At 38.1% G+C, this 27,457-nt stretch overlaps 3 protein-coding genes across 3 annotated transcripts in view; 1 reads left to right on the top strand and 2 right to left on the bottom strand.

Moving 5' to 3' along the window:
• znrf2b (zinc and ring finger 2b) overlaps nt 1-5,967 on the top strand; it is a 66,871-nt gene extending 60,904 nt beyond the window's left edge. The window contains exons 3-5 of the mRNA XM_067447898.1: nt 90-195; nt 272-352; nt 2,633-5,967. Coding sequence (XP_067303999.1) covers nt 90-195; nt 272-329 — 164 coding nt within the window. The 3' untranslated portion in view covers nt 330-352; nt 2,633-5,967. The remainder of the gene's footprint in view (nt 1-89; nt 196-271; nt 353-2,632) is intronic.
• A 1,061-nt stretch (nt 5,968-7,028) lies between these two features.
• nod1 (nucleotide-binding oligomerization domain containing 1) lies at nt 7,029-20,580 on the bottom strand. The gene is made up of 11 exons (XM_067447897.1): nt 19,886-20,580; nt 15,207-15,381; nt 13,309-15,112; nt 13,138-13,221; nt 12,979-13,062; nt 11,458-11,541; nt 11,222-11,305; nt 11,041-11,124; nt 10,863-10,946; nt 9,406-9,489; nt 7,029-8,525 (listed from the first exon to the last, which is right to left on the bottom strand). Exons 1-11 carry the CDS (start codon nt 20,057-20,059, stop codon nt 8,453-8,455), a joined length of 2,814 nt encoding a protein of 937 aa, XP_067303998.1. The 5' UTR covers nt 20,060-20,580; the 3' UTR covers nt 7,029-8,452.
• A 1,423-nt stretch (nt 20,581-22,003) lies between these two features.
• ggctb (gamma-glutamylcyclotransferase b) lies at nt 22,004-26,769 on the bottom strand. The gene is made up of 5 exons (XM_067447896.1): nt 26,610-26,769; nt 25,873-26,027; nt 23,338-23,483; nt 23,071-23,203; nt 22,004-22,350 (listed from the first exon to the last, which is right to left on the bottom strand). Exons 1-5 carry the CDS (start codon nt 26,677-26,679, stop codon nt 22,174-22,176), a joined length of 681 nt encoding a protein of 226 aa, XP_067303997.1. The 5' UTR covers nt 26,680-26,769; the 3' UTR covers nt 22,004-22,173.
• Between the last annotated feature and the right edge of the window lie 688 nt (nt 26,770-27,457).

The following is a 27,457-nucleotide window of genomic DNA, read 5'->3' as shown; positions in this document are numbered from 1 at the left end:
AATCCTGATTCTATTTACAATCGTTTCAGAGTTTGATTACACACAGGAAGACTGTCTGATTTTAAGTGTTGTTCTTTGTGGTTTCTCAGAGGACGTCCTGACGAAGGACGCAGGAGAATGTGCAATATGTCTGGAGGATCTGGTCCAGGGAGACACCATCGCTCGCCTACCCTGCCTCTGCATCTATCACAAAGGGTAAAACTCTTAACGTGTGTGTAAGTGACATGAGTTTGCTTTCTCTTACTGGTATATTAATTCTGCTTTTTTTCAGCTGTATTGATGAGTGGTTTGAAGTGAACCGATCGTGTCCTGAACATCCTTCAGATTAAAAGCCTCTCTCACCTTTGCACAGGTAACACACATTCACACTCCTGAATCAAGTGAATTCATGTTTACATTAATGACTGATTAATACATTTCACTTATTGACATGATTGCCCTTAAAGGGGGGGTGAAATGCTGTTTCATGCATACTGATCTTTTTACACTGTTAAAGACTTGGAATCCCATACTAAACATGGACAAAGTTTCAAAAGTTAAGGTGGACGTTTGATGGGAGTATTTCTTTGTCAAAAATACTACTTCCGGTTAGTCATAAGTTTCGGCAAGTTTTTTGCGATCATGCGTCCCCATTGACGTTAGTGGGGGCGGAATTTCCTTGTATGGGCCTTACGGACAATTCTACCGGAAGCGTGTGAGAGAGAGAGAGGGAGAGAGAGAGAGGGAGAGAGCGAAAGCAACAGGCTATGCCCATCAAAGCGCTCGTAGGCTGCGCTGCACAGGTAATGTGCACAATTAACAATGACATCAAAAAGTGCGTTTTTGGTTGCCAGACCAAGACAGTCCTGCACAGATTCCCCCAAAACCCCGCGGTAAGGCAACAGTGGATGTAATTTGCTTTTCCGGATCAGCAACTGAGTTGCGCGAATGTTTATATCTGTTCGCTGCATTTCGGTGCCGACTGTTTCATAAACATGGCCCAGCATGACGCCGGGTTTTCCAATAGCCTAATGCTGAAGGATGGAGCAGTCCCAACGTTAGAACCGCGGGCGGTGAGTTAGACTGCTTCAAATGTCTGTGTCTATGCTCATCAAGTAGCCCAAACATGATCACGTATAGTTACTATATATATTACTATATATAGAAATTGATCAATGGAGCATGCGATGTGTAGTGCGTGTACATTTGTTTAGCTGGCCACTATATGTGTAACTTTATGTTTGTGTATTGTAAAAGCACTCAACAATACACAAAGAGGGGGGAAATATGTTGAACTAAATAAGCACGCTTCTTCATTCAAATGCGCTACTATTCCGTGTCTATCTATGTAAACACTAACTTAACCTGTCTACACAAACCACGCGTAAACACACACACGTGCACAACTGCACTTCCCACATGTACACCTTCAAAGACAAAAATACGACGATATAATTCAAGTATAAATATGTAAATAACACAAGCCGCTAAGCATATTATATAGTTAGTGTATAACTTGTACCACATACAGACGTCCTGCTCTAGTCGTTTTTGCTGCTGCTCCTGTTCAACTTCAGCCTCTGGGTCTGATTCCGGATCATAGATGTATGGCTGTATCTGATTAAAAGCCATATTTTTATTTTGAATAAAGTTTTTTCCCCGCTGTTAGGGATGACAGCTTTACGACGCACTCGACGCACTCAACACAATAGCAGCACCGAGCACACGTCATTACTTAGCTCCGCTCACACGACACGCCCCCACCCGCTCGGCTTTTTTCGGAAAGACTCGGAACAGCGCATCTTTCTTATATAATTATAAAAAAAATAAAGACTTTTCGGAGATATGCAGGATGCAATGCTACTCTATAGGTACTCAAGATTGACATGACACTGACTGAAACTGAGTGTTTCACCCCCCCTTTAAAATACAAATTGACAGTGTTCTTTAAAAACAATAAATGTCCCTAGTTGTATTGATTCAGCAGCACATTTTATATAAAATGTTAATTTTTTATAAATTGTATTACACGTTTGTATTTATGTATTACACGTTTTCTGAGATGTTGTTTAAATATACAAATGAGGCATTATATGATTAAATATGCAGTCATTTGTATACATTTCTAGAAAATAAATATGAACACTGGTTAAATCAAAATCAAAAAATCTAAATCTTTTCATTTTGTTCAACATATGGTTTTTACATGGATATCTTTTTTTTTTTTTAGCACAGTATATAATTCAGGAAATACTGTCAACACAGCCAGAAAACACATACATTTTCACCATGTTTTTAGAAATAAAATGTGATCTACTAAATCAGGCGAATGATGTATGAAGAAACCCCTCAGAAAAACCCTTCAGAATATAGATTAGATATGACTAAAAGTGGAAAGTTTGGTGTATGTAAAGCTACTGAAGTGGAGATTATTGACTCACCGGTGACCACCTTTTAAGATGTATATTGTCACTGAAAACTGCAGATGTAAACAGATAAAGAGCAACAAAATAAACACTTAAATGTGTGTTTTGGAGGTTTTCTTTCCACTAGCTCAAAATTATCTCAAAATTGATCAGTGCATGAAAAACCAGTCTTGCCTTAAATCATTCTAACACACTTTAATTGTTTGCGTTGTGTTTCATGTCTCTAGCCTCCTGGTCGTGAGAAGCGACGTGTCCCACTAGAGGACAGCAATGTGAATTCTCTTCCTCCTCATAGACACTGTGACTTTGGTCTCTTCAGGCCGAGCAGGACGGCCTGATCACAGAACGCCCCTCTCTTCTTGTAGCATGGCTCTCCCTAGTCGCCATATAAACCCTAGTGTGCCAAAACTCATTCAGGGAAACTCTTTCCACATCACAGACCTATGAAAACCCCAACGGAGGATGAGACCCTTGAGATGGTCTCCTCCATTGCACAGTTTTCCAATTAGAACCTTCTGATCTAGCAGATGTCGTTTCATTGGCTGTTTTGCGTTCTTTGATCGGCCGGACTCTGGGTCACCTGACTCTTATGTCGTAATTATTGGACGATCGGGATTGACTTTCTGGTAAACGGGACTGTCTCTCTCTCAGTGCCTTAATTTTTAGATCTCAAGGGCCGAAGTGGCAGCGTTTCGGATGTTCGGAGAAAGACACCTGGATATGACGGACGTGTGACCCGATTCAGGTCGGCACTGAGCCATACTGAGAAGTGCCCTGTCTTTCATAGCGCTGTCGTGGTTTTGTTTCCATTGGAGCCATTTTCTCTCTCGATTCCCAGATGGACGAATGTCTTGTACATCTCGAGTCTTGTAGCAATATCTGTCAGAAGAAGATTCACTGTACCCTCTCACGTGGTTCTCTATGGTGTATGAACATCTCAAGATCACTTATGCAGGTGCATCATATGAACATGTAACGCTTTGTCTTGAGACAAATCTGGGCCTTAATGCAACACCTTATTTGGGATGAATCTCGTCAAAATCAGAAGGAAAAAAAATATTAAATTATATTTTGCATAAAGAAAAAAAGTCTGTTTTTGGGAATTTTAATGTAATGCAGTCATTTTTATTAAAATCAGGATAAATTAAATGTGGTGCAGCAAATACTATCATGATGATATCATAATAATCAATATATTAATAGCATTTTTTCAATGAAAAAAACTCAGAGGAGGTGAGGTTAATAATGAAAGTAATGTAAAATAAGAAATGTTAAGGGCACTAAAATCTATCCTTTTTCTTTGTGCAAAATGCTATTTCTTATTTCTATTGATTTTGTAATGAAAATCTCAGGTTTTGTGAGATCCACTCTTCAGCGATGATGTCACAAATTGTAAATCACATGATCATCCTTTTTATATGAGAAATGGAAACCAGGCACCACATCAGGCCAAATGGGCGCTTCTCACAAAACCTTCAGGTCATATTTCACCTCAAAATCAAAGGAATTCATTATTTTGTCACATTGCGACACATTTTTATGACAATTATACATTATTTTCACCCCTTCAGTATATGTGTTTTATACATCATGATAGTATTCATTTGTAGTGCACTCAATTTATGCTGATTTCTATTTTAAAAATCATTGTATTCCAGTAATATGTTCTTCTAAGTAAAATGTTCTGCATTACAGAACTGATGGAAAATGTGCTTGATTGTTATAAAAATAATTTCACAAATCTTAACGGCTTTGTTAAATAGAATTTGAAATGTGACCTGAATAATTCTGTCATCGTGTTTGTCTGTAATTCACCTGTAGCTGCTGGAATGAGCTTAATGTCTCTTTGTTTTCTTTGGGATTTTTTCACCAGTTTCTCAGTCTGTTTATTTTGTGCAGTTCATGTAGTTTGATCTAATTCATAGAGTCTCAACGGCATGTGTGTGATTTTATATCATTTAAACACTCTGGGTCACATTTCAGCCGCTTTTCCCAAGATCCACGTCATAATATTTTGGAGAAAGGTGGTTGTTCTCTAGTAGGCTTTGACAAATGTGCTGCTAACTAGTTTTTTAGAGTTACTGATCAGAGGTTTTTTTTATTTTTATTTTTTTATTATTATTATAGATTTTTACACTCATTCTGTTTTTACCAGTCCCAAGTAAAGCCTTACGTAATTGGGTTTATGAGATGTTAGTTGGTTATTTGTGGTGTTGGATTTGACCTGTGGACTAGCCGTGGCCCCTGAAGCTGAATTGGAAAGTGTGACTTCACTGCAAAAAAAAAAAAGTTTTCTTCCTCAGTATTTTTGTCTTGTTTTCCAGTACAAATATCTTATCATTCTTGAATCAAGATACATTTACTTCAGATGCAAAATGATCACCCAAAAAGGAAAATCCTATCATTTACTTTTTTTTTATTCTGCTGAACACAAAAGATGATTCTTTGAAGAATATGAGTGACCAAACAGTTGATGGACCCTGTTGACTTCTATAGTATGGAAAAAAAATACTATAGAAATTAATGGCGTACATCAACTGTTTGACAATATTCTTCAAAATATCATCTTTTGTGTTCAAAAAAAGAAACTCATACAGGTTAGGAACTTAAGGTTGAGTAAATGATGAAAAGAATTTACATTTACATGTTTACATTTTTGGGTGAACTATCCCTTTTGTTTTTTGACAAATGTTTCAAAATTTAGTGAGTTTATGCTTAGAAAAATGGGGTCAGAAAAATAAGCTTAATTCACAGAGAAAATGATTACACTTATATAAATGATTACAAAATTATGTTTTCTTGTTCTGAGCATAAACTCACTGAGTTATGCTTGATTTTCTCAAAAATACTGAGGAAGTTCTTCAGTGTTCCCACTTTCAAGAGTATTACCGTAGCACATCCCGCCATAATTGCTTTAAAATGCTCCTAAATGTGTACATTGAGGGTGATGAGAACCGGTTTCAGTGCGAGTCCACTTCAGGTTCATTGCAGTCAACCCAGCACAGCTGGAAGATGCCGTTGTTGGTTTTCTGGTCACGTAACCGAAGATAGATGACATCATTGCACATGTTGCATGGGAAACACCACTATTTTTTAAAAAGCCTTACCAGACCACTTGCAACACACCTTTTATGACATATCAGTTAAGTAAATAGTAAATTCACATTTCTCATTTTTTGATGATGTTCTTTCATATTTTGCTGCTTTGTGCAAATGTCTGTTTCTAGCAGATCTGAGCCCTGATACATCCGACTGGATCAGTGACTGTCAAAAGCTATAGAAGAGGGAGTGTCTTTTCTGTTTGTTTGTTTAATGTGCTACCAAACTCCATCAGGTAATGATCCAGCTGATCTAGTTTCATGCTTACAGCTGTTAAGAAGAACCTGATGCAAAGGAAACAAACAGGAGCTTATGTATGTATGTTAACAGTGTCCACACAGATTATCATAAAAAAAATGCTTTTTAATGATTTAGATATATTGTAACATTCCATACATGTAAAAACTATGTACAGAGATAATGAAATTAAAAAAGCAAACTCTTTGAAGCACAGATCTTTAAATATTTGTCTAGATGTCTTTCTGTGTGCGTGTGTGAAATAGAGCTGGGTGATATTTTACTTGGGCCCCGTTTACACTGAAATTACCTGGACATTTTTTTTCCCCAGGAACTCTTTTTTTTTAATCTTTTTTTCCCCCAGACCTACTGCTCTCTGCGTTTCCATCACAGTCTAAAGTACCATGAAGATTAGTCCGGTGACGTATGACTGCGCACGATTTTACAGTTCCCACTGAATGTCTTCCTCCACATATGAGCTTAATAATGCCTGAACCTAGTCGTCGGATAATCAGACATATTTTTATTATATTTAACTCCAGTGTTGATTTTAATCAGGGTTCCCAGGTTTTAACAACAAAACCCGCCCAATTGCAACTTAAAACTAGCCCAAAACTAGCCCAATTGCGTTTTTAGGGGTTCCCTGGTCAAAAAAAATGCATTCCAGGGGTTAAAATGTTTTTTTGCCAGGGTTCCCTGCTAAAATGAGAATTACTGGAGCCAAATATAACATTATTGGGGTCGGTTCATCCCGCGGACATGAAAAACAGCCCGCGGCAGCGGTGTTAAAGTCGCCTAGTATGCCTAGAAAGACCTTGATTAGCTGGTTCAGGTGTGTTTAATTGTGGTTGGAGCTAAACTCTGTAGGACAGTGGCCCTCCAGGAGCAGGATTGCCATAGACCCTTTTACAGCCCACGTGATCATAGAGTTGCGCGCGCATTTTGGCAACGGAAGTGGTGTTGTTCCCTAGTGGTTCTAACGTGTGAGCAACTCCGAAAGTTTATCAAAACGGTTTCCCAGCATCAAAATGTCTGGCTGTTGCGTTTTTGGTTGCACTAATCGCTATTCCACCAATGGGCTTAAGTTTTATAGGATTCCGACAGGATCACGGCCGTTTCAGAAGAACCGGCGGTACCTGCTTGCTGCAGGCGATTAAATGCATTAATTGGAACGAGGACATAAAAATGCTCGCATAAAAAATAATAATTTGTAAAACATTTACTGCACTTGAAACTTAATTATTTATAATAAACCTCTCAACATTGGCTAACACTGGTGTGTTATCATATCAATAATCACACTACTTATCAATTTCATTTGTAATGATTTTATTAATAGTTTAATTGCAAAATAATCATCTGAGAAATGTATGCAAGCAACATAGTTGCTATTAAAGTACTATAGCATTACAAAATTAAACTTTACACAGAAGTGTGTCGACACGAATCAATAACAACATAAAATGTAAGGAAAAGATAAATGTATGTCGGTGTGAAGAATAAGAATAAATGTAGAAAATTGTATTGGACATTCTGTACATGCCCACAGACAACGTATTCATAAGCATCCAGTGATTTATTTGCTTGTCTCGGGTGTACACGCTCGGTTTCTCAACTAAATACGTATATATCCGACCACTAAGTTATATCTGGCCATCTGCTAACGTCTTCTATCCACTCCACTATAGTACACGGATCTGGTAGCCGAATACCATTTGATAAAGTCAACTTTTTAAAATAACTTTCTCGGTTTGTGTTGCTTAATCCGCTCACGTAGCTTGACATGCTGCTGATTCTCGCCACAGTTTGTTGCCAAAATGCGCGCGCATACGTTGCTACGTCATCATTGTATACAAACAGTAAAAGGGTCTATAGGCCGAAAAAAAAAAAATAGGTACTACCTCGCAAGCAGGGCAGTTTTAAGGGGGAAATATTTACCCAGAACTTTTAGACCCGGGTTCCTATCGTAGAAACACACCCCGTGGTGGAAACGTGGCTCTATTTACCAGGTTCTTAATTATCTAATTGAATGCAATGACTAATAATTATTTCTCTGAACTGAAAAAGCACCATTATATGTGCACATGTCACATTTTTTTATGGAAGAGAGTAAAAATACTTTTATTAAAGACTTATTAGTCTTTTTTCCCCTCAGAATTGGACTTAAATTAGAATTACATGTTAATGTCAGAATTGTGAGTTATAAAGTCAGACTTTATATCTTGAATTTCGTGGTTACCATAATGCAGAAGAGTGGCTAAACTATTAGATCAAATTGAGTTGCACCAACTCAATTACATTTAATTGCATGAAGTGTTTTTATGAGTTGGGGCTACACATTTATTGGATAAATTCTGCCCTCACTTAATTTGAGTTTGTAACATTGAGAAATCAATGTTAAGTGGTCTCTTAATTTTTTTCATACATATATACATACACACACACTAAAAAAAATAACTAATTGGACAAACTGTATACATGCATATATACATAATTACATTCATTATTTCATCTAAACAGTATATCACAGCCTTGATTTAAGTTCTTTAGTTCTGGCTTTAGTATGAAACTCATAACAGAGCAACTGTAATAAACCTGCATGTCTTCAATTAGTGTTGGTGTTGGTGCTTCTGTTAGTGAAGTTAACCAATGTCTGTGGCATTATGCCAACTTCCTCCTTTTCTCAAAATCATGCGTTTTACTTTTCCTTCTCAGTGAAAGCGAAGCCTCTTGTCGCCCTCAAAAAGTTGTTGTTCTTCTACAGAAATGCAGTTTCCTTTAATACTGTGAACAAATCAGAAAATGGGGAAACTTGTGAAACTGAAGGACATCATCATATGCCATGATCTGCTTGTGTAAGGTTTGTTATGAAGGAAAACTAAGAATACATTTTCACAGCAATGCCATAGTAACTTTTTGTTCCCTAAATAACATCTCAGTGAACATTTCTCAAATATATATATATATTTTATAATCTAAAGAATATTGTTCCGCTATAAAGAACCTTTTGTTAAATGGAAAGGCTCTGTGGATTCTAAAGGTTATTCACAGAACCCTTGACGTCAACAAAGAATATTTGTGCACATACACTTGGCCTTCTTTAGAGATTCAAGCATGTAGTGCTTATGCAAACTAATTCTAGGTTCTTCACCCAATCGGAACCAAACCAGTGCAGAAAAATGCTCTAGAATCTGATTGTCAACAATTAACAAAAGTAGAATTTTGATTCTTTATATATATATATATATAGAATATATCACTATTTACACTTAGTAAATAGCATCTACAGCTATTTTCACTGAGTGTAAGAATCATCTAGTTGCTATTTACACTTAGTGCAAATAGCTGCTGCCATTTTTTTAATTAAGTTTGCCCTGAGCATGTTGCCAGGTTAATGCAATAAAATACACCGCACAGGCACGCACATACTAACACTGGGTAAAAAAAGTAAATTGTAGCACTGCTTTTCAGTATTGAATAAATTATTTAAGTATTGACATTTCTCTCACCTCATCCGTCATTTATAGAGCTTTATGAGAGAGCCTTAACGGCAATTATGCAATCATTTTTAAACTTTTACTTAACCAAGGTGTCTTTGAAGACCTTCTTTTATGCCTTAAAATAATGCAAACTGTCTAGGTTTTGATCAAATCACAGATCTTACTTGACTTCCTTCAGTGTAGTGTTGTTCGTCAAGCCTTCAGACAGCTGTTTGGCTCCATGAATGGTCAACTGGTTTTCCATTAGCCTATAGAGAGATGAATAGATTAGTCAATCTGTCAGAGCAAATATTGTGCACACAGACCTGAAGTTCAATTGGCATAAAGTCTGTATGTTTATCTAATAGTCAACAAGGGTCAGTGTATATTTTGGCCATTGAATTTTCCTTATTGGAACGGGTAATCAAAAACAAAAAAACGGCTCCTTTTTCATTTAAAAAAAAAAAATTCAGCTTGATTTTTCGTTCAGAGGTAGAAAAATGAATAAACGGGTTGAATATTCGATTTCTACCCCTGGACGGGAATTATACGCCCCTTTCTGCTGATTGGTCAGCCGAAGATCAAACTGTTCAGTCATAAGTTCTTCATCAGCTCCGCACAGGACAATAAATGTCCTCCGGTTGCCCAATGTTAAAAAAATGTGTTAGATATAAATTAGTATAATTAATTGTAAATTGAATATTTTAAACACTAATAAACAGGAAATAATAATGCGTTGACATGGGTATTTTGGACTGTCATTCTGACTAACTCAGGTGTAGAAATCGAATATTCAAGCCGTTTATTTATTTTTCTACCTCTGAATGAAAAATAAAGCTGAATTCTTGTTTTTAGTTTTGTTTAAAAAATTAAAAAACGAAAAAGGAGCCATTTTTTGTTTTTGAATATCCGTTTCTATAAGGAAAACAGAATGGCCAAAATATACACTGACCAATAAGTGTAAAAAAACATGTATTATGAATTTTTGTTAGTTTTGTTAGTTTTACAGAACACAGGTTGCAATTAATCGGCAGCAGACATACATTGAGCTTTCTGATTTCTGAGTTATTTCTTTATTGATGTCCATAAATATGCTACAGTGAAATTGCATCTGCACGCTATTGGATAGATCTACAACCAACCAGAGCAACAACAGTGAAGCAGAGCTGATAGATTCAACTTTTGCCATATCCGGTCGGCAAAACTCCGAACACATCTTCATTCTTAAGAATGACTTCAGTGCCGTTCTTTGTTCTTTTCTCAGAGAAAAGCTTAACTCAAAGTCTTCCAGAGTCGCGGTCAAAGCTGAATCGAAAGACCGCCGTTCGCCAGTTTCTGTGTTTGCTAGTAGCACGCAAGCGCAACTCGCAACTCACCAAGTCTATGCGATGTGATTGGCCCGACCAGAGTTTGTTTTTTACAGCTCAGAAGTGTATTAAGAGTTGCTAGACGACACTCGTAGCAGATTAGATTTGCTGCCGCTAGGGTGCGTATAGATTTCTAGGCTAGTTGAGCAAAGCAATAAAATTGTATTTGCATCATTGCATTTGCGCAAAGTGACTGATGAAAGTGCCGCTTGCATGCTGTATATGTGAAACAGTTTGAGATGTAATGTGCATTACTGAAGTATAATCCATCGTACATCAGATGTGTCAGAGCAGAGTTGGACTTGAAGGCATCTGCAATGTCTGACGCTGCATCGTCAGAGATTTTGTTCTGTATTAGCCTGAAAAATAAGCACATTTTGTGAGCATGTGTCTGCGAACAATCATCAAAAGGGTTTATTTCACATGCAGGAGAAATATGACATGCTGTTGTACCAGAAGATGTGAAGGCTCGTGTTTTGCATCAGTGCTTTTGCCAAACTTCTTCCACCGTGAGAAGTAATGCCGTTGGCGGAGAGACTAAACAGGGCAATAATCATTCTCAGATGGTTTGTCTTTATTAGACAGCTAAATTTATCAGAATGCAGCTGAATTCATCTGTAGATGCAAGAATTACCTGAGGTTGGTGAGGCTGGGGTGATTCTTCAGAGCCTCTGCAAAAGCATCTGCCCCCTCGTCACCGATTGTGTTACCCCACATTCTACAACCAATTCATTTGACCAATTTTAATTTCACCACTTTTACCATAGTTTTGGGATAATTTCTGTGAAGTAGACTTGCATTAAAAAAGTGCACATTTCTGTTTGAGATTATGGCAGTATCATTTTAAAGGTGCTGTTTAAATAGTCTTACCCTATGTCAAAGATAGATTTGCTCTTGTGGATTGCACTGGCGAGGTATTTCCCCCCCACACCTGTGATGTTGTTGTAGCCGAGCCTATGGGAAACACATGTATATGACTATGCATTCTATATACCCAGTGAGCATGTGTTTGTTAGTGCATAAGTTGTTTAAAAGTATGCATCATCTGGAAAGCACTGTAATCCATTTTTAATCTTATTTTAAAAAAACACAAAAAAACAAGTGCATGCCAGAGAAATGATTTGTAAGGTGGAGTGTCCAAAAAATGCAATGAAAGAATTCACATGACAGGCCATGTGGTTAAAAAGTTAAAACGTTAACATCATCTTTCTGTGGAAACCATGATACCCTAAACTTTTGTATGGTAGTGTAAGAAATTAAAAATATATATCTAAAGGGACGGTAAAGACTTTTATAATGTAGGTTTTTAAGATTTATAATACGATTTCCATTTTGAATTAATACTTTCTAAAGAATCCTGAGAAATGAGCACAGCTGTGTGATGATAATAAGAACCATCATTAATAACGGAGTGTCCATTTACACTAAGAGCCAATACTAAGTTCCACCTTGTTGGTATCCGCCTTTTGCAGAGCTCACTCTACTCCCTTTTCCCATCACATATCAGATTGGAAATAGCCTGACAAGCCAGACCCACATCAAGATGTTTGGTCTGGAAACTCACCATTGACAGCTCAATCCGAGGGGCGGATAAACGGTTGTCTTTCAAACTCCCTCTGCACGCGATAGGATAGCGCTACAACCAACCAGACCAACGAAAGTGAAGCAGAGCTTGTTGATAGATTAAACATTCGCCGTATCCGGTCGGCAAAACTCTGAACACATCTTCCCTTTTTAAGAATGACTTCAGTGCCGTTCTTTGTTCTTTTCTCAGAGAAAAGATTAACTCCAAGTCTTCCAGAGTCGCGGTCAAAGCGGATTCGAAAGACCGCCGTTCGCCAGTTTCTGTGTTTAGTAGAAGCACGCAAACGCAACTCGGCCGTCGTCATTATGGCCCCGCCCACCGACTCTATACACGATGTGATTGGCCCGGCAAGAGTTAGGCGAATACAGCTCAGAAGGGTATTGAGAGTTCCTATACAACACTCGCGGGCAGATTAGATTTGCTGCCGCTAGGGTGCGTCTAGATTTCTAGGCTAGATTGGAAAGGCATTTATTTTCAATAAAAATGAAGAAAATAAGAGAAAAGTGGAAATAAACTGTCTAACATTTGTTTAATAAAAGTGTTTGGAGTTAGGGGTAGATGTTGGGCTTTATTGCCCAAATAAGGCGGCACCCATTTAATAATTTTTAATAAATATAATTACACATATTGTGTATATACACATTATTGCATACCATTTAATGTACAACATCACTGAAGTGTGCATCATTAATATAATCTTGTTGCTATTAAGCGCTGCCTATTAATAATTAAGCACCAAATCAGCCTATTAGAAAGATTTCTGAATGATCATGTGCATGTGCTCTCAGGGTTCCTGTGATACCTACTTGACAGTCGTCAAGTGTGGACATTCTTCAATGATCTTTGCTATTAGTTTGGCTCCAACATCCGTGATATGGTTTTTGTAAAGGCTGTAAATGCAGAGAACAGGGTAGAATGAGGCCTAGATAAAACACAACAACAAAAAGATGGACGGATAAACTCACCCCAAGACCTTAATGATCTTGTGTCTGATGAGTTCCTCTGCCAGAACCTCAATACTGCTGTCTGTGAGCTGATTCACACAAAATCTGAAAGGTAGGAACGTCATTTGTCGTTCTAGTTCTTCGTACCGTATGAGAGTTGGGTAAAGCTAAACCCTGCCGGGCTTTTCTTACCTTACTACTGTCATTTTGCCGAAAGAAGGTCTCAGCTGCTTCACGCCATAATCATTGATGTTATTGTTGTCCATGTCGACTCCCAGGTGCTTCCTACGGTGGTGGAGGACAAAGTTCAACGCGCTGCAGTCGGCCGAGTAAATATTACAGAAGGCGATCTTAATGTAATCTGCCGATATGCTGTTGGCTGTCATCTTGGCCACATTTTCACTGTTTGTCTCAAATATGCATCGCACCATCCACAAGAAATTTGACATTGCGTGCACCTTGTAGCCGTCAATGTCTGTGGATGGATATCGAGGGAGGCCCTTAAGATGAGTCCGCACACTGTTGGACAGATAGGACTTGAGCGTCTTGCTTTTTTGTTTCAATGATGCTGGTGGAACTAGATGCTCTAGGAGTGCTGCGTTGGGTTTGGACAAGAGACCACATAAAAATAAGTTGGTGAACTGAAAATTGGTCTGGAATGGGTCTTTATCTCTGAGTCTTGACCTTCCCAGACAAGGTAAGCAAGAGAGATGAGACCTCTTCTTATATTCACATTTGGAGAAGAACCTTAGAATGGATTCAGGAGAGATTTTGGAGTCCAGGACCAGAGAAAAAGCTCCTAAGAAGGCTTGGAGGGTCTCGTGAAGAAACTCAAAGGTGGCAGAGCCTCCGCTTGTATCGTAATGCAAAGCAGGCCTCAGAAAGCCAAACTGAAGGTCTTCATCATCCAATCCACAGGATATTACTTCCTCCATGCTGAAGACAAGTCTACCCCTTTCTAAACCCTGCAAGGCTAGTCGAGCAAAGGCAGAAAGCTTCTGCTCACCAGCTTTAAAGGTTTCCGCTGGACACCTCGTGCTCCGTTTCAAAAGACCAGGCCGTGCAGTTGAGTGGCCAAGAAAGACCTCGGAAAGGAGCAAGAAGACATTTGTGAGCGTAATGCAAGAGTCTGGCAATTCAAAGTTATCATAAACCGAATGAAGATGCTTAAAGCTCTTTAGGATGATCCAGCTGAACAATGGGATGGAGCAAAGGCCGCAGAGGTGAGGGTTGGCGTCTAGCTGATCCGTCACCAATGTCCTGTGTTCCTGCTCTGGGAAATGGAGAGCTGTATATCTCTTCAGGTGTTCAGGTGAAAACCCCTTCAAATACACCTTCTTCCGGATCACTCTGTTTTGGATCTCGGTGCCGCTTCGTGCGGATAGAATCTTCAGAGAACCTTTGAGCAATTTTCCACAAAGCAAATTCATGAGGAGCAGAAGCGGTCGAGTCTTTTCTTCCGGAGAAACCACTTCAGGCACATTATCCAAGTCAGATTCCATTTGGATTTCATCATAGCCATCAAAGGTGAAAACCACCGTCTCTGGGAAGCGTAAGATATAGGTGAAAACCTCATTATCGAGGTCTCCATCTGGATAGCAATTGTGTTTGAAGATCAGATCCTTCAGCGAAATCTCATCCGTCTCCTTGAAGGCACTGAACATCCTACATCTAAACTTGAAGAAGAACTTTGCACGTGTCTTCAGCTCCCTTCGCGACCACAAGTTCTGCAGTTTCTGAAGGACAATTGATTTGCCTATGCCAGCGTCACCGGTGATGAAGATAGTCTCAGCCTGCTGGTTGAAGACTCCGTGGTCTCCTAGTAGGTCATCCAGACTCTGTAAGTATCCCAAACTCTCACCTCTGTCGTTCAGGACCTCCATCTGTGTGTCCATGTAAAGATCCTCCAGTGGCGTCTCCTCACTTTTAGAGTAGGACGTGATGAACCGAGTGTCCCTTCCTAGCTCACATCTGAGCTTCTCACAGTATTTGCTTACTGCAAAAATGCACAAAAATGTTAGTGCACAAAAACAAAACAAATTGAGTGCATAAATATTTTGAAAAGCAAATATTCTAAATGAAAAACTCACTTGGATCTGTGTTAATCACTGGTATGGCACTAATAGTGTCTACTGGCGTGTACTGGATCTCTTCAAACCAAGGCCGCAGATCAATGTAGGCATCGTATGCTTCATGAAGAATGTGTGTGAAATATGCTGAGCACTCTTCTCCTTTACTCTGTACCAGCTCCAAAATTTTGCGTACCTGCATGTCCAAAAATGATGCAAGTTTATTAGTAGTAAATTATTTGGTAAAGACTAATTACTATAATACAATCAATGTCAAATACAATTCATTTATCATTGTCAGACAATGCTAACATTTCATTTAATTGGTTGTTTATACAGTCTTGTTCAAAATAATAGCAGTACAATGTGACTAACCAGAATAATCAAGGTTTTTAGTATATTTTTTTATTGCTACGTGGCAAACAAGTTACCAGTAGGTTCAGTAGATTCTCAGAAAACAAATGAGACCCAGCATTCATGATATGCACGCTCTTAAGGCTGTGCAATTGGGCAATTAGTTGAATTAGTTGAAAGGGGTGTGTTCAAAAAAATAGCATTGTGGCATTCAATCACTGAGGTCATCAATTTTGTGAAGAAACAGGTGTGAATCAGGTGGCCCCTATTTAAGGATGAAGCCAACACTTGTTGAACATGCATTTGAAAGCTGAGGAAAATGGGTCGTTCAAGACATTGTTCAGAAGAACAGCGTACTTTGATTAAAAAGTTGATTAGAGAGGGGAAAACCTATAAAGAGGTGCAAAAAATGATAGGCTGTTCAGCTAAAATGATCTCCAATGCCTTAAAATGGAGAGCAAAACCAGAGAGACGTGGAAGAAAACGGAAGACAACCATCAAAATGGATAGAAGAATAACCAGAATGGCAAAGGCTCAGCCAATGATCACCTCCAGGATGATCAAAGACAGTCTGGAGTTACCTGTAAGTACTGTGACAGTTAGAAGACGTCTGTGTGAAGCTAATCTATTTTCAAGAATCCCCCTCAAAGTCCCTCTGTTAAAAAAAAGGCATGTGCAGAAGAGGTTACAATTTGCCAAAGAACACATCAACTGGCCTAAAGAGAAATGGAGGAACATTTTGTGGACTGATGAGAGTAAAATTGTTCTTTTTGGGTCCAAGGGCCACAGGCAGTTTGTGAGGCGACCCCCAAACTCTGAATTCAAGCCACAGTACACAGTGAAGACAGTGAAGCATGGAGGTGCAAGCATCATGATATGGGCATGTGTCTCCTACTATGGTGTTGGGCCTATTTATCGCATACCAGGGATCATGGATCAGTTTGCATATGTTAAAATACTTGAAGAGGTCATGTTGCCCTATGCTGAAGAGGACATGCCCTTGAAACGGTTGTTTCAACAAGACAATGACCCAAAACACACTAGTAAACGGGCAAAGTCTTGGTTCCAAACCAACAAAATTAATGTTATGGAGTGGCCAGCCCAATCTCCAGACCTTAATCCAATTGAGAACTTGTGGGGTGATATCAAAAATGCTGTTTCTGAAGCAAAACCAAGAAATGTGAATGAATTGTGGAATGTTGTTAAAGAATCATGGAGTGGAATAACAGCTGAGAGGTGCCACAAGTTGGTTGACTCCATGCCACACAGATGTCAAGCAGTTTTAAAAAACTGTGGTCATACAACTAAATATTAGTTTAGTGATTCACAGGATTGCTAAATCCCAGGAAAAAAAAATGTTTGTACAAAATAGTTTTGAGTTTGTACAGTCAAAGGTAGACACTGCTATTTTTTTGAACACACCCCTTTCAACTAATTGCCCAATTGCACAGCCTTAAGAGCGTGCATATCATGAATGCTGGGTCTTGTTTGTTTTCTGACAATCTACTGAACCTACTGGTAACTTGTTTGCCACGTAGCAATAAAAAATATACTAAAAACCTTGATTATTCTGGTTAGTCACATTGTACTGCTATTATTTTGAACAAGACTGTATGTGTACGTGTGTGTATATGTGTAATATAAATATAAAGTAAATGTTTTATATAACTATACATTTTATATAATATATAACTAATTAAGTTTAGAGGTGGATAGAGTACTAAAAATGGTACATGAAAGTATTGCTACTTAAAAAGTAATTAACTTGAGTAGAAGTACTGAAAACTAACATGACATTCCAGGAAATCCCTTACATGGACAAAGTTTGTTTACTTGGTGGCCATGTTCCTGTTAATGTTGAAATCATTTCAGCAGCTTGCTTCATACATATTCTCTCAGTTTCACAGACTAGACTTAAGCCTAGTCCCAGACTAAAATGCATGTTTGAGCTGTTTTAACTGAAAGAAACTTGAACTGGGATATCTTAAAATATGTTAGTGCATTGATTTGTCTTAAAGGGATCCCCTGTTGAGACTTGTATGGCTTAATATAACATCAATGATGTCTCTTACTGAATTATGTAGTAGAGAACCCATGAAAGATCTACGTTATTTAAAAAATCGTTTTTATATTTGGACCATGGGCGGCGCCATTTTGTTTGCGTTCTAGGTTGATGACGTAGAATGGTTGCACTCCTCAATCAGCTGGCGTTACCCGTAGCTATTTTTACCACAACGCTACTCGAAAATTGTTTCAGAGTTAAACAAAACCAATGAATTGCTTTGTAATTGTACTTAAAACATAAGGCCCGTCCACACGGAGACGCGTTTAGCTGTATATGTATACATTTTGTACCGTATCAGCGTTTCGTCCACACAGATCCGGCGTTTTAGAAGCATGAATCCGATATTTTTCGAAACCGGGTAAATCTGAAAACGATCATCTTCTGTTTTCGTGTGTACAGCGAATCCGTATATTTTCTGAAACGGTGATGTCATCACACTACGTCCAGCACGGTGAAAGAGTTAAGGGATACACCTACGGGCACTGGGCATGCGCACATCAATATCGCGTCGTTTAATTAACGTATCTGCATTATTGTATGGGTGTGTTTTGGGTTGGGGTAGGTGTAGGCATTAATAAAACACATCTGTTAAGTAGCAAATGTATTTATTGTTATTTTATTGTGAGATTTTGCCTCACCTCCGACCACTGCTTTACCCCTGCTAGCCACAACTCTTCTTCTCCGTTTTTAGTGTATTTCTGTGGCAGAATTACAGCGCCACACACTGGCCTGGCATGCAAACTACATCTTTTTTAGTCCGTTTTCTTAATCTCGTGTGGACGCAGATATTTCTTGAAACGAGGAAAAAAAAAGATCGGATTAGGAAAGCGCTGGCTTCGTGTGGACGAGGCCTAAGATGCACACCTTTTTTTCTAAGGCCCTGTCCACACGAAGCCAGCGCTTTCCTAATCCGATCTTTTTTTTTCCTAACGTATCGGATTCATGCTTCTAAAACGCCGGATCCGTGTGGACGAAACGCTGATACGGTACAAAATGTATACGTATACAGCTAAACTCGTCTCTGTGGACAGGGCCTAAGGCAGATTTATAAAAGCTACTTCACTGTCCTAATTGAACTAAGGCCTAATCTTGATTTAATCTATACCCTGTCTGTGAAACCAAGACTAAGCTTAACTGCATTAAGTTAAAGAAGGTGAACTTTACCAATCAACTGATCTAAGCATGCACTGTCCATGCAATAAAAGCACTGAGCCAAGTTTTACTTCAACTGTTCAGTGCTCGGGTAATATCAATGCTATGACCAGACCACTGATCTATTTAATGTCATTTATATAGATCATTGGCTATGACCTATTTCAAGAGCTGCTAAAATTACAGAATATGAGCATAGCTCACCTGTGCAGGGTTCAACCCAGTAACTATGACAAGTCTTTTTTTTGTAGTCTTCTTTGTACATTTGATGAAGGACAAAAAAAGTGTGAAGTTAAATGTTTAATTTTTATTAAACTCAATTACAAGTACCACAATTTAATTGTACTCAAAAAAGTAGAAAACATAAATAAATAAACAAACAAACGTATTTGTAATTAGTTACTCTCTACCTCTGATTTATAAGGACATTTTAAATTTAACAATTTAAAATCAGAATATGAACATAGCTCACTGCATTCACTAAAATATAGAATCGTTAACGATGATTCAATATGCTAAGTAATGCCAGCGAGTGAATGTCAAAGTGTGGTTTAACATTTTACCACCCCGCAACCCCAGCTGAACTTGACATTTTGATTTGCTTGCCCATATAAGGTTACATTTATTTGGCTAAGATTATCTGGCTTGCTGTCCTCTGATGATGGGCTCGAGGAAGCAGCTTCAACTCGAGCTGTGATGTACTATACCCCCACAGTGACTAAATGATTATGTAGGGCAGGCAACCTACCTAAGATAATTTAAGGTGGAGTTTGGGGAGGTGGTGGGATGCTGGTACCTCTGAGACTGAGGAGATGTAAGCAGCTGCTTATATAGCCTATACTCTGACTGTTGTTTTGAAGATTAGATGGGCTCGCTTCTGACTAAATTGCATTAAGAACTTCAGTTATAGTCTACTCAACAACGACAAAAGTTGATTGAAAAGTACTCAAGTAATGTAACGAAAGAATTTGCAATTATTAATTTGCACCTCTGTTTATTTTATTATAAATATTGTACAATATTTTTTTTTACTACCAGGTACAGTATTAGATATATCAGTAGTAATAGCATTACTGTGATAATGTACTAAATGATTGTTGTTCATGTTCTTTTAAACATTTTAGTGTACCTGGTCAGTTTTGGTAGTGCTGCGCTGTATAATCTCGATGTCTTCAGTGCAGATGAAGCCGTTCATCTGGAGATTGTCCAGAATACACTGCGTGTTCTTCACCTGCTCCACCAGCAGCTCGCGGTGTGTAGTCAGCAGCTTCAGGTGAAACCCGCCATTCTTGTAAGAGCCCATATTACAGCAGGTTAGTCAGCCCTCGCAATAATCTAAACCAGTCTCTTTATAGACATGCGGACAGGGTGTAACCGGGCAGTTCTCGCAGAAGTCGCGTCATTGTCGGGCTGAAGAAAATCAGCACGAGTCAAACGAGGTTCAAGACAGTTGCGTTTAACAGTGACGCTATAGTATTTTAAGAAAGTTTAGCTATTTCAACGTCCTCCCTCAAAAGAAAATGGAGAATGAGAGAGGCTGTCTGTACGAACTCTAGAAACTTCTCGAGGTTAAACGGACTGAACTGAATGTTGTTGACTTGGTTCCGCACCTTCCACGTGAACTAGGAAGTGAAACTAAAACCATGGCGAAATTCAACGTGAAATATGACCCGGATTAGGGACAACCACCCTGGATTTGCCGATTTCTGCTGTGTAAACACACATGGTTTGAGTATGAGTTGTGTGGCGAGGTCAGAGAAATAAAAATAAAAAATCATGATTCATAATTCATAATTTTGCTATTGCTATTGTTGCTGCATGGGTTTTCAAACTTTATGATGCCAAGGACACCCAAAAATGATGAACCTTTTAGGAGGGACCCCTTCCTAAAATCCATATTTTTAAATTGGATGTATAAACCTAAAGAAGATTTAAAAAAAAAAAAAAATTGTGTAAGCAACTTTCACATCAAATGTATGTAAGCATCTTGTAGGCTACTGTATTAAGAATACTGCCTTACACAAACCCTGTGAGCAAAATTAAGGGGACTATAGTGAGAAAAACTTACTAGAAAGATGCAAAGCAAACATACAATTCTGGAAAGTATGTAGCCTAAATGGCTATTAAGGAAAGAAATATTTAGAAATGAAACATTTAATTTTCAGTAGACATCATCCATTTTTGCTTTTCATTCTCTGAAATTTTCTGGGGACCCCTGTGAGTCCCTGGACCCCAGTTTGAAAACACCTGGCCTATATGCATTTTACCCAGCCGACAAAAAAATGTTATAGATGTTTTGCTAAATTATAAAACGGTATGTTGAATGTTCAAAACATTATGCAAACGTTCCATTTCAATGGAATATTCCATTTGATCATTTTGAAAATTGATTTGAAAATTATACATTTAAATGTTATCTAATGCAAAAAGACCAATTAATACTGTGAACAAAATCATAAAATCATAGCGGTTTAAACTATTTATTTTCTATTAGCCTAAATTACACTATTGCGTTTTTGATGTATTTTATATATGTATTTATTTTTATAAAACAATAAATTTTAATCAAGTGTATAATATATAACTTATTTATTTAAATTTCATTTATTTTAATCAATTTATTAATTTCCTTAGTTTAATCTAATTTTTATTTATTTATTTTTTACATTTGATTTTGATTTCCTTATTTTTATTTTTATTTAAATGAAATTTTATTTAATTTATTATTCTTTTTACTTAAATAATGTATTTATTTTAATTAAAAATGTTTTTAGAAAGTTCTTCAATCAATCTTTTTTTTTTTAAATGTAATAATGTTTTTCTCAAAACTTTTTCGCGGACCCCCTAGCAGTCCCTTGTAGCCCGCAGTTTGAAAACCGTTATCTAAACATTCTGAAACATGGGAAAAAAACATTTTTTTAAACTAAGCAAACATCCAATCCCGCCGTTTATGATAATAATTTTAATGTAAATAATGTTTTGTATTAACATTTTGAAGTCATTATTTTTAATAATCTGCTAAATGTGAAATGTGACAAGTTTCACCAGAATGGAATAATGAGTCGTTAGGGATATTGTTCAAATCCCCAACATAACTGATTGGTTGAATCAAACCCCTTATTATTATTATTATTATTATTATTATTATTATTATTATTATTATTATTATTATTATTATTATTATTATTAAATTCTGGCACATGACGATCACAAGTGAAAAATAACACACAGTAAAACACACAATTAATGCCGGCAAGAAAATACTTTATGGTATTTCGTAATTTTTTCTACCATACATTATGAATACTGCACCTTTTTTTTTTTGCTCTGCATAGACAACATAACTAACCTGTCTTTTAGCATTGTGATGTGGTGAACATTCTGGAGACTACAGATAAGGGTGCACACAGACAGCATTTATGAGGGCAAATCTTCAGGTACAATCTCTTGAGTCCTTTCATTGTGTTTTTTCACAGCTTTCTTCAGTTCGTCCATCACAGGCAGATGTCCCTCGTATTTGTTGGTTTCGATAGACTTGAGTTTCTCCTGGTAGTCTTCCGGCAGCCCGTTCTGCTCCGCACCCATCACAATAACCTGCAACACAGAAGGCACTTCTGACTTGAATCCTACTAAGGACACACCTTCTGTGCTCCCAGACTTCAAACCGTTAATGGAGTTTATTCTGGCCATCGTCATGTAAATCGAACAGCGTTTCTTTTTAGTATCAGAATTTCTGTATGTCTAAACATCAACATTTGATGATTATTTAACTTTTTTTCTTCTTTTTTTTTTGTAAAATTGTTGCCTAATTCATCTACTAAAAGTGACATGTCCAATGGATAAATACAGAAAAGTTATTTTGTGGCAGAGACACTTTTATAAAATGATAGTGCATATTCCAGATGCTTCTGTGTTTTTTTGTTTTGAAGGACAGTATCACTGACCCAGTTGCTGGCGGGGCTCTATTGTCTTATACTTACAAAGCAGGCTGGGGTAAAAGCCAGAAAAAACATCACAACATTGTCCTTTTGCCAGCAGCACACATAACACTCATTCTGTTCTGAAGAATGATATCAGATTCTATCCATCCATCATCATCTGTCTATCCAAAAGTTTAGATAAGAAATATCTTAATTTGTAGTTGTTTTGGCTTAATGTAATGCTTGTTTTGTCTTGTTTTATAGTCGTTTGAGGCCTGCATGGAAGTTTTCTGAGGCCTCCTAGTGGGCCCTGGACACCTGGTTGAGAACCACTAAGCTAAACTAAACTCCTGATGAAAGTTTGAGACTTATTACATGAAGCAGGAGACTGTACCTGTAGATACTGTGGTGAAGGTGGCGCATACACACAGCTGTTCATGATGTATGTCCGACAGTGGAGATCCTGGTCATTGGTGGACACGGAAACCTCCATTGGGCTGTAAGTCCCCATTTTCACATTCTCCTGCCTGTAGAAGAACAGTCAACACATGAGGACCTCCGTCATTCACTTACTACTGCTAATTAGGTATAAGCAACATTTTTACTTAATGGACTCTCATTTGTCTTTATGAATGTGGGTTGTGGGTCTAAAAGCTCCTACCTGTCCAAGGACTCAAGGTCCGACATGTTCATCCTCCACACGACCCCCCACACCTCATCACCTGAGCTCTGCTCGATGGTCGCTACACCACCTTGCCAGCGTTGACTCGCTACCCCTTTATGGTTACCAAAGACCAGTTTATAGTCCTAGAGAACATGACGAGTTATTTACTATAGATAGAGTTACTGATCTATATAGATTACAAATTATATTATATAGGTCAGCGGATCGATGAGAGGCTCTGTTTACGCCTGGTATAAAGACACATTTTGGTCGATCAGATAACAATTCCCATTTACACGTGGTGTTTTAATCCATCTCTATTGTCCACTTTCAACCACTTCTGTCCTGATTTCTTCATTGGGTAAATGTATGGGCTTTTTTCAGATCTTTCAATCTAATGGATAAAATGAGCCTGCGCAATTTGCATATAAACGCACACAGCGATGACGGAAAAACATACGGAGAGCAGCAGCTTTAGTTTCTGCTCTGACAGCCGCAAGACCAGCCGAAAACTCTGTGTGGCTATTAGAAATCAGAAATGGTGAGAGATCATTGTGCTTGCTATGTATTTTGTCTTCAGACCAAACTTAGGCCGTCAAAGTTTAAATCCCATCTGGTGTTAGGCGTGTAACGATACACTCCTATCACACTATACAATATTATCGCAATACTAAACTCACAATACGATATTTATCGCGATATTTTAAGTAAAATTACAGAAGAAATGTTTTTAATTATGTCTTATTAAATATTCCCCCATTGCATTACTATAGATTATATTCAACATTATATATAATAGTTAAATATAGTAACATCACTGAAACTCTGTCAACTTAAACAAATATTCACATGCAGTATTCACGCTGCACGCACTCTCTCACTGGTCTCGCTAATTTCCGCCCTCTCCTGCTATTAATGCACTATACATATAAGAATAAACCTCTAAACATCTAAAACGCTTTGAATAATTAAAGTACTAAAACTAAATGTGATCGTCCACTGGAGGGCGCCTATTCTAAACAAAGGCGTAGTTTGATGACGCCAAGTGTGAGAGCAGTATCTTGGGACATGTGGTCTTTACCTCACAGCCGGTGGAAAATAGGACTTCCTGTTCAACAACATGATCAACAAACAATCATGTTGATAGATGCGGTTATTAACGTCACTGTAGTGTAAAGGAGAGCAGGAGCGAGTGTTGTGGAGCTGAGCACGGCCGCTGGAGCGATTGCTACACAAACACACGGCTCGCGAACACCGGGACTTTTATTATGACGGGACGGGTCACAGTCGCCGGGTGCCCGCACTTCTGCTTTTCCGGTCATGATTATAAGGTAAAGCAGCTCTGTTTATCATATCAGATACATTTAAGTGTGTTTAAAATGATGTTATGACGTTACTCTGTGCGTTCGCTCGGCGCTGCTGTGACATGTTCACACTGCTAGGAGAAAAGCGCTTCTGCAGAATAAAACCGAGGGTAACGCAGATATGACGATTGACAGGCGACTCGCTCAAACGCTATGCTGACACGTCCCGGTCCTTAGTTAAAATAGCAACTTTCTTACAATTTACAAATAGTTGGAAACACTCAGCTGAACAAAATATATAACACTGGCCTAGTGGTTTGTGGATATTTTACTGCAAAAATACTACATAGTGCACCTTTAAATCATGTTTGCCCCATTTTGCAGGGGATCGAAATTCGCACAACACCGGCAGGGCGTGCACTTCAGATGATCAATGCAATCAGTCACAGTTCTAATCACAAGAAAGCGTGCCAAAATTACTATCCCCAAACTGTAAATGGTTAGTTCTGAATATTACTGCATGTTGTTTCCGCGCGTCACGTCATTTTATATTTGCATTTGATTGGCTTTGTTTATACAGTATGCACGTCGTTGTAAATCTGTTCGTAATATAAAGCCATCGTGTCTCTTCAGAAGATTTGGATAAGACCACTCGATTGATTATTTTTACAATGTGTTTATGACATTTGGATCTTTATTGGGATTTTTAAGTTCGAGAGGAATGGACTTTAAATGGACGGACAGAAATCTTTCTCTGGTTTCTTGAAAAATATCTTCATTTGTGTTTTGAAGTTTTAACTTTAGAAATGAAAATCTTAAAGGTTTGAAACGACATGAGGGCGAGTAGATGACAGAATAACCATTTTGAGTGAATTATACCATATAAATACAGTAAGCTGAGCCTTGGATAAACTATATCGCGGATTATATCGTTTGCATCAACAATATATATAGTTACATTTTTTATATCATGATATCTTGATATACAATGTATCGTTACATCTCTAGTGCGCATCCCATAATGTTTACGCATTAGATCAGTAGACAGTCTTTTGTGGCTGTTCGAACACATGAGCGTTTACACTATGAAAGCAATCCAGCCGAATGTGTTTTCGTCTACCTCTGGAAATGGTCAAAAGTGGAAAAGCTCAAAACATTGTAGACCCCTTGCAAGCCGATCAACCTAAACACTTCTTAATACCTGGGCCATAGATAGATATATAGATACCTTCAGTTTGGCCACACAGTGAATGGTTGCTGATGGATTCTTCAGCTGCAGCCTCTCTTTCAGAAGGTTACTGCCATAGGCAAAGTACAGGAAGGTGGATCCGTTCTTGTGATCAGTGCTGTTGTCCATGTTTGAGACTTCGGAGGGCAGAGGGACTAGGAAAATAAGTAGGAGGAAGAGGAGGAAGAGGAGGGACAGGGTAAGGAGAGATTTCAGTGGAATCACAGTTGGCAACATCCAGAGGCAAAGCGAATGGCGTGATCGAGATGGAAAACAGCTCTGTTACAGGACCTTTCAGCAACACTATTTTCATGCAAATCCATTGTGTCACATACCACTGCATTCATCCGACACTAACGGCTGCAAGCAAGAACTTTCCCAACTGTCCCTCTAGTGGAAGCAGCAGGAATGACCTGTGGAGTGGTGACCATTCACCACATAAATTCAACCCTTAGAAAATAAGAAAACTGTCCTATTTCTGCCATTTTAGCTGATGATCATCATGTCGCTTTGGTCAGTCTCACTAATGTTTTAACACATTAAATTAAATGTTTTAATTAAAATATATAAGAACTGATTTTTTTAGGTTCTCTTGATTTAGGTTTGTTGTTTCCCTCAATACTCATCCACCCATATGAGATAAAACACGAGAAAGCAAGCTGAAATAATAAAAAACTGACAAAGCACAGGTAGAACAGATACACATCTCAAAATTCATCAAGCATTTTATCACCCACCTGCTGAACACAGAAGGTTGAATCCAGCAGCGAGCAGCATGAGGCTGATGAAGAGGTTTGTACAGGACATGGTGTTTGTTTCAGGGTTGAGCTGGTTCTTTGTCGACGGAGAGATGGCTGGAGCAGGACATTGGGACGGGGGGAGGTTCCCTTCCCTCCCCTTTTGGTCTCATCAAGGGGTAAAATGCTTTTGATGAGTCATACGCGTGATCCGTTCGTGTCGATTTATTTACACATCTTCACATAGACAAACATTAAGGTTTCAGTGAACCTAAAATTCTGAGAGATTTATTATTAATAAACATCAGGTAAATATATACCTGTATTAAACTTGACTGTAATTGTATTTAACTTGACTGTAACTGTATTGAACTCAATACACATTGAAAACAAAACAAAACATTGTTTATTGAAATCCTTGTTAGGACCAGACCAGGTAATATTTGTCTGAATACTTAAATCTTTGTCAAATGATTGTATACCTCTTATCTTTAAAGCTACACTGTGTAACTTTTTTAGTTTATTCTTAGCTAAAAACACTTAGTTCTTTCAAAAATATATGTGCTCATTAATGTATATTTACTTCTTTCAAGTAATAAAGTATTCTCGTAAGTTTATAATATGCCATTGAAACTACGAACGGGTGAGGGGGTTCGAATGCCGGTCGCCATGTTGCTCCTCCATCTTGAAAGTACATTAGCCAAAGAGGGACATACCTATAAATTCAAGCTTCGCCTTTCGCGTTTTAACACTTGATGGCACCGTGTCGAATGTGAAGAGGGGGATTGGCCATGTATATCTTGGACTAAATCGGCCACTGTAAGAGTTAAAACGAAATCACTGGATGG

The sequence above is a fragment of the Pseudorasbora parva genome, chromosome 7 (genome assembly GCF_024679245.1).
Source record: "Pseudorasbora parva isolate DD20220531a chromosome 7, ASM2467924v1, whole genome shotgun sequence".
In the NCBI taxonomy this organism is placed as follows: Eukaryota; Metazoa; Chordata; class Actinopteri; order Cypriniformes; family Gobionidae; genus Pseudorasbora; species Pseudorasbora parva.
The sequence above is the reverse complement of the archived record's forward strand: the minus strand, read 5'-3'. Positions and strand labels throughout refer to the sequence as shown.